This window comes from Sceloporus occidentalis, unplaced genomic scaffold (assembly GCF_023333645.1).
Source record: "Sceloporus occidentalis isolate IW3139 unplaced genomic scaffold, rSceOcc1.0.p SCAF_5, whole genome shotgun sequence".
NCBI lineage: Eukaryota > Metazoa > Chordata > Lepidosauria > Squamata > Phrynosomatidae > Sceloporus > Sceloporus occidentalis.
Genome location: NW_028316985.1, coordinates 83,053,406 through 83,069,917, shown reverse-complemented (window position 1 = coordinate 83,069,917; position 16,512 = coordinate 83,053,406). Strand labels below are relative to the sequence as shown.

At 41.9% G+C, this 16,512-nt stretch overlaps 1 protein-coding gene across 2 annotated transcripts in view; it reads left to right on the top strand.

The window, feature by feature from the left end:
* Positions 1 to 1,052: 1,052 nt before the first annotated feature.
* LOC149312404 (LHFPL tetraspan subfamily member 3 protein) overlaps positions 1,053 to 16,512 on the top strand; it is a 257,670-nt gene continuing 242,210 nt past the window's right edge. For both annotated transcript variants that reach the window (XM_089524563.1, XM_089524564.1), the window contains exon 1: positions 1,053 to 1,838. In XM_089524563.1, the coding sequence (XP_089380689.1) occupies positions 1,271 to 1,838 (568 nt within the window). In that variant the 5' untranslated portion in view covers positions 1,053 to 1,270. The remainder of the gene's footprint in view (positions 1,839 to 16,512) is intronic.

Genomic DNA, 16,512 nt, shown 5'->3' with positions numbered 1-16,512 from the left:
AGATACCTCTGAGGAAGTAGGCTCATGTCTTGGAAGGCTCATGCTATCACCTTCTAGATAGCTCTGAGGAAGTAGGCTCAAGTCTAAGAAAGCTCATGCTATCAACTTCTAGATACCTCTGAGGAAGTAGGATCACCTCTTGGAGGACTCATGCTATCAGCTGCTAGATACCTCTGAGGAAGTAAGGGCTGTTGGACAGTGGGACACACTCCCATGGGGTGTGGTGGAGTCTCCTTCCTTGGAGGTCTTTAAACAGAAGCTGGATGGCCATCTGTCAGGGATGCTTTGATAGAGACTTCCTGCATGGCAGAATGGGGTTGGACTGGATGGCCCTTGTGGTCTCTTCCAACTCTATGATTCTAAGTATGCTCAAGCCTAAGTCTCTTAGTGTAAGTCTCCAATGTACCCCAGGGTCCCTTCACAGTCAGAGGCCCCACCCTAACAAGCTGAGGCAGCCTCCCACCCCTCCAAGGCCCTTTTCTTCCCTCTCTAGGCCCCTCACCCTTAGAGGGCCAAAACGTGGCTTGTTGTCTCCGTCCAGCATTCTCTGAAGATGGCCAGCCACAGCTGCTGGCTAGACGTCAGAACAGACTCTTCTAGAACAGGGCCACATGCCCCCCCAAAAGAACTAAGGGGGGGGTCTCCCCCCCAATTTTAGGGGCGTATGCTCTGAGGGAGAAGAAACCCAGCTCCACCTGTTGCCTCCCCTCGAGCCTCTGTCTGCCTGAAGTACCCCTCGGGGCCTATATTATTCAGGCTGCCTCCACAGTGGGGACATAACTAGGTTTAGCCCCGCTTTGTCTCGGCTCAAGGCTATGGAATTCTGGGAGTTGGAGTTTGTTGTGGGGCCCAGAGCGGAGCCAAGACACTTAAAGCGGGACCAAACCGGGTTATGTCCCCACTGTGGAGGCAGCCTGACTGTTTTTCCCCCTCAAGGCTCCTCCTCAGCGCAGGAGGGGCGGGAAAAGAGGGGGGCTTCCCAGCAGAGCAGGTGGCCTTCCCACAATCCCTCGTCATCCCTCAGTCCAATGTGAGAGAGAGGAGGAGGAGGAGGAGGACCAGAGGCGGCACATTAGTCCTCCTCACTGCGCACCAGCAGCAGCATCACCAGAGAGAGAGAGAGAGAGAGAGAGAGAGAGAGAGAGAGAGAGAGAGGCAGGGGCTTGTTCCAAGGGGCCCGGGGCTGCCTTCCTTCCTCCTGTGCTGGGGCCTCTCTGGAGGCTGAGAGGGGGATGCCCGGGCTGCCTGTGTGAGGGGCAGAGAGAGGAGGATGCCCGGGGCTGCCTCTGCTGCCAGTGCTGCCCCTGCTGGCCCTGCTCCCTCCCCGGGGCTGGCCTCCTCCTCCTCCCCGTCCCGCTGCTGCCCTCCTCCTGCCGCCCCTCCTGCCCTGCTGCTGGGGGTCCCTGCTGCTTCTGCTGCTGCTGCTTCTGCTGCTCCTTCGGCCGAGGAGGCGGCCAAGCTCTACCACACCAACTACGTGCGCAACTCCCGGGCCATCGGGGTGCTGTGGGCCATCTTCACCATCTGCTTCGCCATCGTCAACGTGGTCTGCTTCTTCCAGCCCTACTGGATCGGCGACGGGGTGGAGACCCCCCAGGAGGGCTACTTCGGCCTCTTCCACTTCTGCACCGGCAGCAGCGCCTTCTCCCGGGAGCTCACCTGCCAGGGCAGCTTCACCGACTTCGCCAGCCTGCCCTCGGGCGCCTTCCAGGCCGCCTCCTTCTTCATCGGCCTCTCCATGCTCCTGGTCCTCGCCTGCATCGTCTGCTTCGTCCTCTTCTTCTTCTGCAACACCGCCACCGTCTACAAGATCTGCGCCTGGATGCAGCTCAGCTCCGGTAAGGGCTCTTCCTCCTCCTCCCAAAAGCAGAACAACAAAACTGGGATGGTTGACTTTCCCTTGGAGACTGCAGTCAGAGGGAGATGGAGGAAGGGGGCCAGGAAAGAACTAGAACAGATCCCCCAAAGGCAAAGATTTACAACTGAAAAGAGAAGGTGAAGAGGTGATATGAAAGCCCTGTTTAAATACTTGAAGGGATGTCATATTGAGGAGGGAGCGAGCTTGTTTTCTGCTGCTCCAGAGACTAGGACCTCAAACAAGGAATGCAGGCTCCAGGAAAAGAGATTCCACCTCAACATTAGGAGGAACGTCCTGCTGGCAGTAAGGGCTTTTGGATAGTGGGACATATTACCTTGGAGAGTGGTGGAGCCTCTTTCCTTGGAGGTCTTCTTTGGATGGCTTTGATTGAGAGTTCCTGCATGGCAGAATGGGGCTGGACTGCATGGCCCTTGGGGTCTCTTCCAACACTATGATTCTGTGATGAAGAATGGAGAAGGTAGCTAGGAAAGAACCAGAAACCGATCCTAAAATGCAAAGGTATACGACTGAGCACAAAAGTTAGACTCATACAAGCCATCATATTCCCTATTGCAATGTACGGATGCAAGAGCGGGATAGTTAAGAAAGAAGACAGGAAGAAAAGCCATTCATTTGAGATGTGAATCATCTATAGAATCATAGAGTTGGAAGAGACCTTGAGGGCTGCCAGTCCAACACCATTCTGCCATGCAGGAACTCTCCATCAAAGCATCCCTGACAGATGCTTTGAGGTGACAAAGCATCACCTCAGAAATCAGCCTAAACATCTTACTCTGCTTTGTGGGTGGGGACCTCCCCCTTGACATGGAGGCCAATGAGCTGCTCTCGGACACCAGTGAAATCAATGCTGACAGATGTCCATCCAGCCTCTGTTTAAAGACCTCCAAGGAAGGAGTGTGTTCCACTGTCAAACAGCCCTTACTGTCAGGAAGTTCCTCCTAATGTTTAGGTGGAATCTCTTTTCCTGGAGCTTCCATCCACTATTCTGAGTCTTATTCTCTGGAGCAGCAGAAAACAAGCTTGCTCCCTCCTCAATATGACATCCCTTCAAGTATTTAAACATGACTATCATGTCACCTCTTAACCTTCTCTTCTCCAGGCTAAACATTTCCAGCTCCCTAAGTCATCCCTCATAGGGCATGGTTTCCAGACCCTTCACCATTTTAGTCACCCTCCTTTGGACATGCTCCAGTTTGTCAACATCCTTTTTGAATTGTGATGCTGGAAAAGAGGGCTGATGGTCCCATGGGTAGCTAAAAGGACAAACAAATGAGTCCTACAGCAGATCAAGTCAGATCAAGACAGGGGGGTTTGCAGATGTCTCATCCATAAAGGTCACCATGAGTCGAGATCCATTTGAGGGCAGTTAACAATGCATCCTTTGCAGGGTTCATTTCGAGACTTCTCCATAGAATGGAAATTGCAATGACCTGGGAAGGCTTTCAGGGTTCCTCCATGCCAGAGAGTCTACTTTTTGTTTTATTTTGTGCAAGAGGGAAAGGATGATGAATGTGATGTTCAGCCCATCCCTGGCTTTTCAAGGGTTCAACACCTTTGGGGCTGGAGGTGGATGTGGACAAAGATTTGGTAGTTTTGCTGGGGAAAGGTTGGGGGCAGGTGTAAGAGAGAGAATGGTCCACCAGAAACTCATGGGTGGATTAAGGAGATGGGGTTCAAAGCTGCCTGTGAAAAAAGAGGACCTGTGAGACACATGGTGCAAATGCCTCTGTTAGCATTGTTCACTTAGATTATCATGTCTTTCTTTCTGGGTGGTGTATCTGTAGCATCTTATGGAGTCACCTGTGTTGGACAGCTTGTACCTGCTTCTGTCTCCAAAATGGAAAAAGAAGCTTTTGTGATGCAGTATTTTAATGTGAAGCTGAAGCCACAGATGCTGGCGAAATGTCAGGGATAAACTCTTCCAGAACATGGCCACATAGCCTGAAAAACTCACAAAAAACTACAGCATCATTTTAGCTTGGGGTGAGGGGAACCTGTGCCCTGGCAGAGATTGGTGCTTGAGTAAAGAACATGGAGGGACGGGAGTGAGATCCTTGGGGAATGCTTGAAACAAACCCCCAAAGTCAAGGCAAATCTATCCTTGAGGTGCCTTTGGTTCACCTCTCAGTGCCATTTGCAGTGGTGAATGTGAGTGCCTAATCCCAACATGGGTGAGGTCTCGGTTTTGCATGCTGAATTGTTATGTGGCCAGGATCAATAAAGTCTTAACTCTCGTCTATGAGGATTGACTTCTCAATGTGTATGAGAAGCCAGGAGTCTTGCAGTCCAGTCCAAGCAATGTTGACTCAGAGTTAAATCCTGTTGTATTCTGCTTGGTGCTTAGTCCCAGACGATAAGTGTTTGTAGGACCAGTGGCTTAATCCAGATCCCTGTGTGTGATCTTTAGTGGCTCCGTGAGGAAATTCAAGGAGAAGATGTGCACAAATGCTGTGACTTGAATGGATTCTTAAGGAGCTTTTAAGTGTTCTGTTCTCCCTTTTTGAGTACAAATAAAGCTTAATGTCAGTTTGCCAGAGGAGGAGACACCTGTGTTGCTGTGAGAAGAGAGGGCAAAGGAACTGTTTCAACATCTAAAATAGAAAGAAAAAAAAAGGGGGGGGGCTTTAAGTGTGCTGCCTTTTATGTGAGAAGGTCTAGGTCTGGGCCTGATCTTGGTTATCAGGGTATCATTAATATCAGATTATTGTGACCCACACAGATGCTAACCAGCTTCCAATACACACAAGGTAAGTTTACTAAAATGTAAAGGTATGTAACTGGCTTTTATCTAAATTCCAACTAACCAAAAGGAGGGAGGAAGCATGTGGCACTGAATTTGCTGAGTGCTTTGGGCATATTTTCAAAGCAAGTGGAAGAGGGAGAAAAGAAATCAAGGGCAAAGAAGGCCATAAACCCTTTTAGTGAATAGCAAAGGTGATTAAGTTGATGTAAGACAGGTACATAAAATACAAGTAGAAATCCAGTTTGACTGTCTGCCAGGAAAAAAAGAAAGAAACAAATACATACTAAACAGACCCCTGAACATGCAGGCTTTTGCTGCAGAAATAATTGGTTAAAATGAGAAGGCATTATCCCCAGAATAGGTGTTCCTGAGTTATGTCTTGGAAGTTAAATACTGTATAGTTGCTATATTTAGTCACATAATAGCGATATCTTCAGAGCTTTGTGCTCTTCAGGATTAGGTTGTCATTCAGAAAAAAATCCTGATTAGAATTTTAATGCAACTGTATTTATAGGGCTGTAAATACATTTGTTGGTTTTGATCTCTTCAAGTGATCCAAAACACTTTAAAATTTTAGATGGAGTTTCAGTTGTAGGAAATAAAATAATTTTTATGTACCTAGAGAAACCTGTGTAAAAGACACAACTATTATTATTTTTTGTATTTGTAAGATGTTTAACTTTTGGAAAGAATAAAAAGATGTAATTGCCACTTTTTTAAGCTTTCCTAATATGTAACCAGAGATATAATCTCACATGGAATTTTTTAGTCCGTAATGAATTCAGTGGATGTATACTTTTCTTATAATGGGGTAACAGACCAGCATGGACACTCTTGTCTTCATTACTACACACCCACAGGCTTCCAAGAGGCTGGTATGTTAATGTGTACAGTTTTTACTTAATACACGTTCACAAAAATCATGAAAACATCCTCCTTTGTTCCTTGATTCTAACTTCTTCTTTAGTGGGTTTGACGAAAGACCGACAGATTTCAAGAAAGATGTCAATATTTTTAAGCCGATATTAGGGAAGTGCTAGATATAACTTATCCCACTTCTGATCGGTTCTGCAGTGAGACTGCCAATTAATTGTATTGTTTTGAATTAAATCTTGTGCCTCAGTTGTGCGTTTTGTATTTGGTAAATAGATGGATGCGTCTGTGCCAGGGCTGTTTCCTTAGATTATACTGGTTTACCTCAGTTAACAAAACCTTTGACAAACAAGCACCTTTTTACACCTTCTTAGCCTCCCTTTTCCTTCTTGTCTTTTGTCTAATGGGAACATTTTTAGCGGCATTGCCACTGTGAGGATGGTAAAGGAAAGCTGGAGAAACGTTTAGTGTTAGGTTGCAGCAGCATATTTGCAGAAAACAATGCAATAAAGCTTGCTTTGAAAGAATGAGGGTTACTCTAGCCAATCCTACTGTTGCTGCATGTGCCTTCCTAGAACAGGGAAGGTAAACAGCAGCTGTCTCCAGAATCCCTTACTGAGTATGCTGTAAATGGCAAAACAGAGAGGGAGAGAAAAAAGGAAAGCATACGAAACAAGCCTCAGCATGTACCCCCCATCATGTTCTTTTAGGGGGGAAAAACAACTCATACATCTGTAAATTTGGCCAACAAAATGGAAATCATTAGAAAATTAGAGGTCAATGATATATCTCCCAGGATTAATTTTGGAAGAAGCTGTCAAATAATCTCTAGAAATTTCAAAATATTTGAGATTACTTATACAAGGCTTACCTGACCCAGTTATTTCATTTTATATGTGCATGTTGTTAGTTTTAGATTTTTTAAAAGTCTGAAACATGTTGAAATGTCCTTTTTTTTTCCTTTCCTTTTCTTTTTTTATGCTACAACCTACCCTGATTTTCTTCCATGTTATTTCTCTCTCTCTGGCACCAAATTTTCTGTTAATGAGGTAAAGCCCAGAAATGCATCTAGTTCATTAATTTCCATGTACTGAAGGATTACAAATGATTTTACAAGACTTGCTAATGACTTTGAAGAAGTTCAGTATGGCAGTTTGTATTGGAAGTATGTGTCTGAAGCATTCTCAAGTGATCTCAATCTTCACGCATTGTTCCTGCTCTCTCAGTGCATTGAAGGAACAGTATTGTGAATGAATACAATATTGTGGACCATAAGAGTTGCCAAAATAATTAAAACTGTGGCTACATTTGTATTTGCAACTCTGTTATTAACTCTATATCAAATGAGGTATACATTTTTAAGTCAGCTCTTTTTAAATATCTAGCTTTCTGTTCGGATAAATGTTATCAAAGTACCATGTGTTTTCAGTGACTAAACAGTAGGGATATAAATTCTTGTTTTGTTCTCTTTGGCAAGAAGAAATAATTTCAAAAAAAATCCTGCTGCACGTAATTACAAGATTTTTCATGCTTTTTTGTCTTTGTTGTATAATTTTGCACTTTGGGATGTTTTGGCAAAAATATTTTGTTTAAATAATGTGTTTTTCACAAAATACATAGCTTTTTGTTCAAAAATCAATCTTGGCATTTTGCACAAAATCTGGGATTTTTCCTCCCACAAAAACTTTTTATTGGTGGTGGTGCAAATGAATTTTCACAATAAGTCCTTGAAATCTTAAAAATATAGTTGCAATGGTTGCCCATTTTTCATTGAACATCAGAAAATGTGTGACGATTCTTTGCAATCCTACTGGACAATCAATAGTGGAACTTCAAAAGCAAACAAACAACATACATGAAAATATACATTTGGCTGATTTTTCTTTTAAAGAGAGCACACAGTACTATGGCCTTACTGTTTTCTCTCTCAGAATTATAGCAGTTAAGAAACAAGAAGAATATTGCTTAATTTTTGTTGGTTGAATTGGTTAATAATTCAACCATTCTTCATTTTTATTATGTTCCTGCATGCAGTAGATCCTGTGAAGAAATGCACATTTTTAGGACTTAAGTGTTCAATAATATGGGAGGTGGGATGAAGCATAGCTATGCAGTAAGTGTATAGGTAATATTTCAATATTGGCTCTTTAGGATGGGCTCTAATAATTTTCCAGCATGCTGTATTAGGTTTTCAAAATTGAGCTCTTATAAGACCTTGTGTCACTATATACATTTTAAAAACATAGCTGAAAATCTATATACACAAGCATCCAGTCTTGCCTCTTTCCAGATTCCTCCACTAATCTGCAAGTCATAGTGTGGAATATGCAATACTTACATTATTCAATTTAGCAAAATAAATCAACATTAAAATCTCATGGACTCTTCTTAGGTCAAAGATTGAGAACTGTTAGGCCCCAGATTCTGTTAGACTGACGTTACTGTCACCCCTGACCATTAACTCTACTGACTGGGGCTGATGAGAGTTGAAATCCCCCAAACATTTGGAGAACCAGAGGTCCCCCACATCTGCATTAAAGAAATGGCTAGGCTAATCAGCTAAGCTTCTGTGACACAAGAGCACTGATGATTCCATGGGCTTATGTTGATTAGACCTTTATTACCAAGCAGTTTATGAGCCTACCAGCTGACACATAAGAATAGCCAAGGATCATCCTGATGCTGATAAAGGTGAGGAGGAGAATGCAAGACCGGCAAGGAGAATGTTTTTCAAGTATGAGAACAGTTCCTCTTATTATTTTTAATTGTGTGCCTTGAAGTCATTTCCAACTTATGGCAACCCTAAGGTGAACCTATCATGGGATTTTCTTGGCAAGATTTGTTCAGAGGGTATTTGCCTTTTGCCTTCCTCTGATGGTGATAAATAATAATAATAATAAAATTTTTATTTTTATACCGCCCTTCCCATGATCAGGGCGGTGCACAGCGTAGTACCAGTACAATACAATAAAAACAGTAAGAATAACAACAATAGACATTAAAATTACATTAAAACCAATTTCTGGCCAGCCAGCCACTGCTGCCAGAGGAGGAAGCTAACCAGGACCAGCGTCCGGGAATGCTGATAAAAATAAGAAGGTTTTGAGCTCCTTCTTAAACTGGGCCAGGGAGGTGGCCGAGCGGAGCTCTATGGGCAGCATGTTCCAGAGGGTTGGGGCCGAGATGGAAAAGGTCCTCCTTGAGGTGGAGGCTAACCTTGCCACTGGGACCCTCAATAGCTGCTGCCCAGATGTTCTGAGTGTGCGGGGCGGATTGTATGGAGAGAGACGGTCCTTGAGGTATCCTGGGCCCAAGCCATTTAGGGCTTTATAGGTAATGACCAACACCTTGTATTGCGCCCGGAAGCGTATAGAGTGTGACTTGCCCAAGGTCACCCAGTGGACTTCCATGACTGAGCAAGGATTTGAACTCTGGTCTCCAGAGTCATAATCCAGTTCTCAAACCATTTCATCATGCTGGCTCTTCCTTTTAGTTGGAACATCTGCTTTTTGTGCAGAGCTAAACGTGATTATGAAAATATAATGGTCACTATTTTCTGTCAGCAGAGAGACCAATTTTCTCTGGCTTTAGTTCTTTTTTTGGATGTGCACATGATGTTCAGTGTCAAGGATTTGATATTTGGCCTTTGAATGTACAGTTGCTTGTTGATATTGTTCTTATGAATTATTATTTATAAAGTGGTGTGGACACCAGGCATTACACAATAAGGAATCCTTTGGGAAGTACTGAAGACTCGGGATTAGCATTGATAATTATGGACTTCAGCCATACTGACTTTACCCATGTAATTCAGAGAGAGGAGAATAATTTGTCAAGCTGTTTTAATTAATTATGTATTACTCATTCAAATGGAGGTCAGAGAATGGACCAGCAATATCATGGTTTTCAGAGAAAGGCCCTGTGAACCTGTTCTTTATCCATAGAGATGAAATGTAATATAAAGATTCAAAATTATTTTGTAAGCTCACTGCTTGCTAGTTAAACCTTCCTGACTTGCTGATTGAGAACTCAATGCAGAAAATACTATATTTTTAAAAGAATCATTTTTCAACAGTAGTTGCAAATTACATGTCTTGGTGTTATGCTTTCATTGGTTCTGCAGTCAGATATGAATGGATGCAACACAATATAGACAGAAAACTCTGATTTTTTGGTGCATTTTCTGCCTCAATTTGACAATAGTCACATGCGGCACAAGTAAGGCAAGAGAGGCCTTAATATCACGTGTGAGAATAGCCTAGGGATGTGATTTTAGATTAAAACATAACTCTGTGCATATTCTGATTTGATGTCTTAATACTGCAAGAGGGACAGTGGAGCCTTGGCAAGAGAAGCATGAAGTGCTTCTTTATAGTTAAGATATTTACAAAGCTGCCAGATACAAACTCAGGCAATGTGTCCAACCTACCTGGTATATTTTGACTGGCGTAGCTTTCCCAGGTTTTTGCTTTTTGCCTTTTTCAGCCATGCTTTCTAAGATCTGTTTCACTGGAGATGCAAGGGACTGAACTATCTACATTCAAAGCATGCACTATAATGTAGCCTTGCCCCTGATACTTTAAAGAATACCATGTTTGTTTGTCGCACCTCTACTAATGCAGATTCTGTTGTACTTCATTGTCATTGTACAGTTTTATGGCCAGTTTATTGGTGGTGATCAGCCTTCTGGTGGAAAGCTTCTCTATTGAGCTAGGCTAAGTGCAAACCATCACTCAGGCCATAGCTGAAGCCTTACTAACTTAGGAGGCCTACCAAACATTGCCATCAGCTGTCATACTGTTCAAAGAGTACAGGGTCAGTTCCATGTGGGATGTCACTATATGGAGATCTGCCTTTAGGATTAAAGAAAAGAGCAAGTCCATATTCTGTCCCCTACTGTCATGACTAGGAAATGGAACTTCTGATAGCGCTAGGAAGAGCAAAAGAAGACTTGATTCTCAGTGGCTGGAAACATTACAGTAGTAGTTGGTTTGGTCTGCATTTCAAAGATGTCCTCACATTTGAGTCAAATTCTGAATAGCAGCCAATGAAGAGAAAGTGGCATACTTATTATTATTATTAACCTTTATTTATAAAGCGCTGTAAATTTACTTGAGGGCACATGAGAGCAAACCCTGCTCAACCCTCAGTGAGAGGGAACCTTCAAAGGTGTGTGTGCGCGCGCCAGGTTTTTGTACATGGAAGTGCAATGCAAGTATTTGCAACTTACAACTTTTCATAATAATAATAATAAATTTTATTTCTACCCCGCCCTTCCAAGAAATGATCAGGGCGGCTTACAAAGTTATAAAAAACATTACAATACAGGTAAAATTCAATCAACAGTTAAAAACCATTATTACAAAAACCGGAACAGGAAGACGATAAGTAAAAAATACATCTATCAGGGGCAATAGAAAAATGCAAAAACAATCATCAATCCAGGGTCAGAGGAAAAAAAGGGGCAGGAGAAATAGACAGACAATTTAAGGTGGGAAGGCCAGCCGAAATAGATATGTTTTCAGCTGTTTTTTAAAAACATCTAACGAGGCGGCGGAGCGAAGCTCTGCAGGGAGCTTATTCCAAAGTACAGGGGCAGCGGTGGTAAAAGCCCTCATGTACTATTTGCTCATCAAACTATCACCTTGAGTAGTACATTTCCTGCAAATGAATGTGGGAACTCCTTGTTTCAGCATAATAACTAATGTGGACTAAAAAGTATTGTACTTCTGTGAGAAAAAAGAAAAGAAAGAAATTGTCCTTTCAGTATAAGCAGCTAATCTTGTATAGAAAAGTGTGTCTGAAAATACTGAGGCTGACCTCTAATCTAGGAAGAGATTAAAAGTTAATTCTATTTTGCAATTACCTTCTTACGTATGTCTTAGACTCATGAATAGGGAAATGATTGGTCTGTACTTATAGGATGATGTGTGGGTTTCTCTTCTCCCCCATTTTTTTTTAATTAGTGGATTTCATACATTTCACCAGGAACAAAGAGAACATATTTTGTTTGAAGTGCTTTTGTGATTCCTTCATGTGTCAAGGAAAGGGCTAACCTGGCTTCACACTGTGTTAATAGGCACCAACAAGGAGAGGTATGTGAAGCCAGCATGAGGCTTGAAATGCCGAGATGGTCCTGGCTCACAGAAATGGAAAATGCCTGGCAAAAGCTGTAGAGATGAGAAGGAGAGAATGCATGTTATCACAATATTGTCAGCTGAACCTACTGGCTGTGTTTGGATGTTTGTTCACGACTTTTTTCCACCATGGTGAATGAGGCTGGTGATGAATGCTATGCTGCTCACAGGTTCTCTACCTTCTATTCTCTCATCCCCTTGTTTAACAATTTTGTAATGGAGATTCTGGCTTGCATTAAGACAAGAATTCTCTTTTACAAGCCTATCATAATCCTTAGTCTGCTACTTGTTTAAGGACACATAATTAAGTAGCGCCTCTTGGCTCAGCCTTCCCCATCCCCCTTAAGAGCCATCCACAAATGAGGTCCATTGAGCTGCTGATGTGGGAACAAGGAGGAGGATGCCCTGCTTCTGATGATGTAGGCTTCCCACGTCCTGCTTCTGGTGGTTACAGGCTTGCTCAGTAGTGGGAATGGTTGGAAATATCATCCTGCTTGTACCCCATTACCAGCTGAAAGGATCTCCTTCACTCAACCTAGTAATTGACTTTTCTGGTAGACTTGGGGCTGCTGGTTGTTAAGGTGTACTGTGACTATGTAGGATTAGTGAATACAAAGCAGTAACAGATCCTTGACGCTAGGTAACAAACCTGTAACAGCAATATTGAACACCAGCCATTGTCTTGATTTATTAATTGCTGTTAAAACAGATGAGACAGAAGAGGGAACTCTGGCTGAAGCTGTAGCAATAATCTCGTTTAACATCACTTTTAAGTGCTGTAGCTCCATCTTGTGGAATCCTGGGATCTGTAGTTTTACAACATCTTTAGCCTTCTTTGCCAAAGAGTGCTGGTGCATCACAAACCTACAGATCTCAAGATTCTGTAGGTTGGAGCAATGACAGTTAAAGTGGTGCCAAATTATTTCTGCAGTGTAGATGCTTCCTGAATGCAGCTAAGGATCTTACCTGAAGCCAGCACAGAGTGAGAAATAGAGAGTGAGTGCATATGCAACCACAGTACTGACCCATGGCTTCATAAATTGTGGTCTGTCGATGAACATTCAGATGTGATGGGTCAGTAAGAATTAAACTGTACATGTTAGAAATCTGTGATTAGAAATCTGGGCATCTGTCTCTTTCTCTTTAATGAGAAGCAGTCCAGATACTCAAGGAGTAGGGCATGATCTTCAAATTCATTGTTTTCTTACTTTTCATGATGTGTGGGTATGTATTTTAACGAGTCCATTGGATGAGACAGAATCTTAGTTGATACAAGTGAGGACCATGCAATGGGAACACTTTTATTTGGAATGGGAGTGGAAGAGGGTGCAGAAGGAAGTGGGAAAAGCTTTTACTAACTCAGTAGCCAGAGTGCTTGTGATATGAAGGAAGGGAACTGCAAGGGTGATGGCACACAATTTGGCTAGTGCCTGGAAAGTGGTTCTAACAGTCTAACTGTATGGTCTAGCTGTAAGTTCTTGTGATTTAAATTGTCCACTTTTGGTCTTAGCCACATGGTGGTAGTGGGGGGAATATATAGGTCTTCTGTAAAATTAAGGAAGGTTTTAGTGTAGGAAGGCTAGATTGAGAATCTAGTACAAGAGAAAATAGTTTAGCCTCACTCGCCCATTACCTTGGTTTAACCAGAATCTCTTTTTCATGCACATCCTCACACACCTACATACACACTCTTCACAAATAACAGAACGTAAATGCTTATTATGACAATGCCTTTGACATGGTGTTAGGTGTGGTCTAAAGAAGAATATGGTAGTAGAGTCCAGAAACAGTAAATAGGATTATACCACTCAGAACTGCAATGTGCCACATTTAATGGTTCTCAATCTTTGGTGTTCCAGATAATTTTTAATGTCAACTCTCAGAATTCCCAGTCATTGACTATGCTGGCTGGGGTTTCTGGGAGGTGAAATACAAAACATTTGCAGGACAAGTATATCTCATTTAGTGAAGAAGAGGTGTTCCTGGGCATTATTTATTTAACAGAAACTTTGGTACCAGAGGCAGAAATAACATGGAAAGCACAAGGGTAGATTTCTGCACCACAGAAAGAAGAGCAACTTGAACATATTTCAACAGACGTTGTTGTTGTTGTTGCTGCTGTTGTTGTTTTGTGCCTTCAAGTCATTTCTTACTTATGGTGATCCTAAAGTGAACCTATCATGGTTTTTTTTTGGGAAAGATTTGTTCAGAGGAGGTTGCATTCCCTTGAGGCTGGGAGTATGTAACTTGCCAAAGGTCACGGCACCCAGTGGGTTTCATGACTGAGTCAGGAACCGAACACTGTTCTCCAGAGTCAAAGTCGAACACTCAATCCACAACGCCACTCTGGCTCCCCAGCACACTTTTTACTCAGAACGAAAGATATGCACATTTAAAATGAAACAACCAGTTCAGATAAGCCTTTCACAAATTAACAAAAACACCCGAATATTGCAAAGACCAAGGCTTCTTCCAAAAGACATTCAAGGAGTAATTTTTTCTTTCGCCACTCTCCACTTTTCTTATGATCTACATTTTGGTGGCCAGATTTATAGATATATCTTATTTTAATGTGTTGGGAGTAGTTGATGAAGCAGGTGTATCTGCTCTCCCCTTTTTTCTCTGTTTTGATGTTCACACATGTTCAGTAAGTGACTCTGGAGGCAACTGCTGTTTTCCTTGCCTGTTGTAGGCTGACATACACAGCTACAGTAAGATTAAATAGAATAAATCCCATGCCTTCCCAGTTCAATTTCAGACATGCTGTGGCTGAAAATCTGTATTTCTCCAGCCCTTTTTCATCATCTTCCCAGTACTGATGCTACTAAAAAGCTTCCTAGCTAGAAAGAGGACAAGGAGGAAGAGGGGCTCTGCAAGCATAAAAGGACTTTGTAAAAAGAAGTTTCTTTCTCAGAGGCTTTGTTGGCTGAGGTATGTCTGTATAGGTCTCATCCTAGTTGCAAACCACTAGTATAAGCGACTGGCTTGCTAGGAAGTTACAGTACAGTATTGTGGTCACATGACTGTCTGTCCTATGGTTTAGAAAAAGCAGGTCTCAGGATTAAGGCCAGAGCTGGATGAGCCTAATAAAAAAACCTTTAGATTTGTTTTTTAAAAGCAAAACTATTTATGTCTAATATTTCTCCCAATGTGGGACCAGATTAGCTGATAACATAGACTAAACCTGAATACAGCTAATCTTTTGAATCTTAGTATTCAAAAAATTACAATTAAGCTATTATATTAAAAGCAGCACCTTTACACTGAAAACAGTTTGAAAGCCCTGAAAACATAACATATGAAAGAATAGCACCTATCATTGATTCAGTTCTTGGTAGCATTTTCTACCAGTTGACTAATCCCAATAAAATCCAGATGAAATAAATTTGAGAATGTGTTAGCTTTGTAGAAAACCTTTGGGGAAAATCTTACTGTGCTTTGAAAGGCTATCAAAAAAAGAAATATTGTCTCTTTTTATAGCGAAATAAAATAGAAGTGGTTCAACCATGAAGACTAGGTCCAGCAAAATCTTTTCAAAATGAGAGTATAGTAGCTGATTTCGTGTCATGAGTGTATATGTACTTAGATTCTAAATCCTGAGCTCAACAGCACAAACGAATCTTTGATATGAAGAAAAAAAATAAAGATGGCTTATATCAGGAATGAAAATCTGTTATGTGATGAGATGCCATGGATGCAATATCAGAAAACCAACGACTCCCACTGTGAAAAATAGCAAGGTCACAATATTGAGAATGATACAAACCAAAAAACTTGTTTTCTCTCCAAAATGGGGGGAGATATGTGAAAAGGCTGGAGAATTTGCTACCAACTGTTGGCATAAAACATAGATAGAGTTATGGATGGCTAATGCATTGCTTTGTGAAACATGTATCAGTTCCATTTGTTTTGGAAGAAAGTTAGCTGTAATCTTTAAATAGGACAGCAAAATAGCCTCCAAAATCCATTTATTTTCAAACATTAATGGCCATATTTGAAAGGACTAAAAAGTGTTCTGGAGCCATGTGCACAAGGTGAAAGAGACAGTTCACAAGAGTTACATGTTGTTGGAAAGTTGAGTAACTGGTTTGGTAAACATTATTTTTAAACAGTGAGAAGTTACTTTGCTACAAGTGTTGTTGTTTCTGACTTAAGTTTATCGCACAGGAATTGGAGAACAGGAACGGAGCAGAACAGGAGGGGGACGGAATGGGGGAAAACATGTGTTATTGCATGGAAGAATGCCACCTATGCCACCAGGAGTCCCCAATCCATTCCCCAACTGTTCCACAGCAGCCGATTTTGAAGGACTGTTTAGAATCATTCTTCAAAATCAGCTGCTGTGGGATGGAAGGGGAACTGTTTGGGGACTCCCGGCGGCACGATAACATATGTGTTCCCCCCATTCCCTTCCCTTCCTGTTCCCTTCGTTCCACTCTGTTCTCATTCTCCAAGTCCTGTGCAGTAAACCTATAGGTGACCCTAAGACAAACCTTTCACAGAGTTTTCTGAAACTGAGAATGTGTGACTTGCCCAAAGTTACACAGTGGGTTTCCATGAGTGATTGAAGATTGGAATTCTGGTTTCCAGAGTCATTGTCCAACACTCAAACCACTGTGCCACACTTCCTTTGAAACAGGCTCATTGAATCAACTGGATTTCACTACATGTTGATTCATTGTTCAAAATGTTAAGAATGGACTTTTTTTTAGGAAACAAAATTTCATTGTTGCAAAATTTCTAAGGTGAATCTTGTTTGTGTTAAGTTCAATGTAGGAAATACCTAATTACAGTATGTGGCAATTTGCTTTTTTAACAATAGAAATGTTTGATAGGAAATTGTGTGAGAAAAAAGATGTTCATTGGTAAAGAAATTTCAC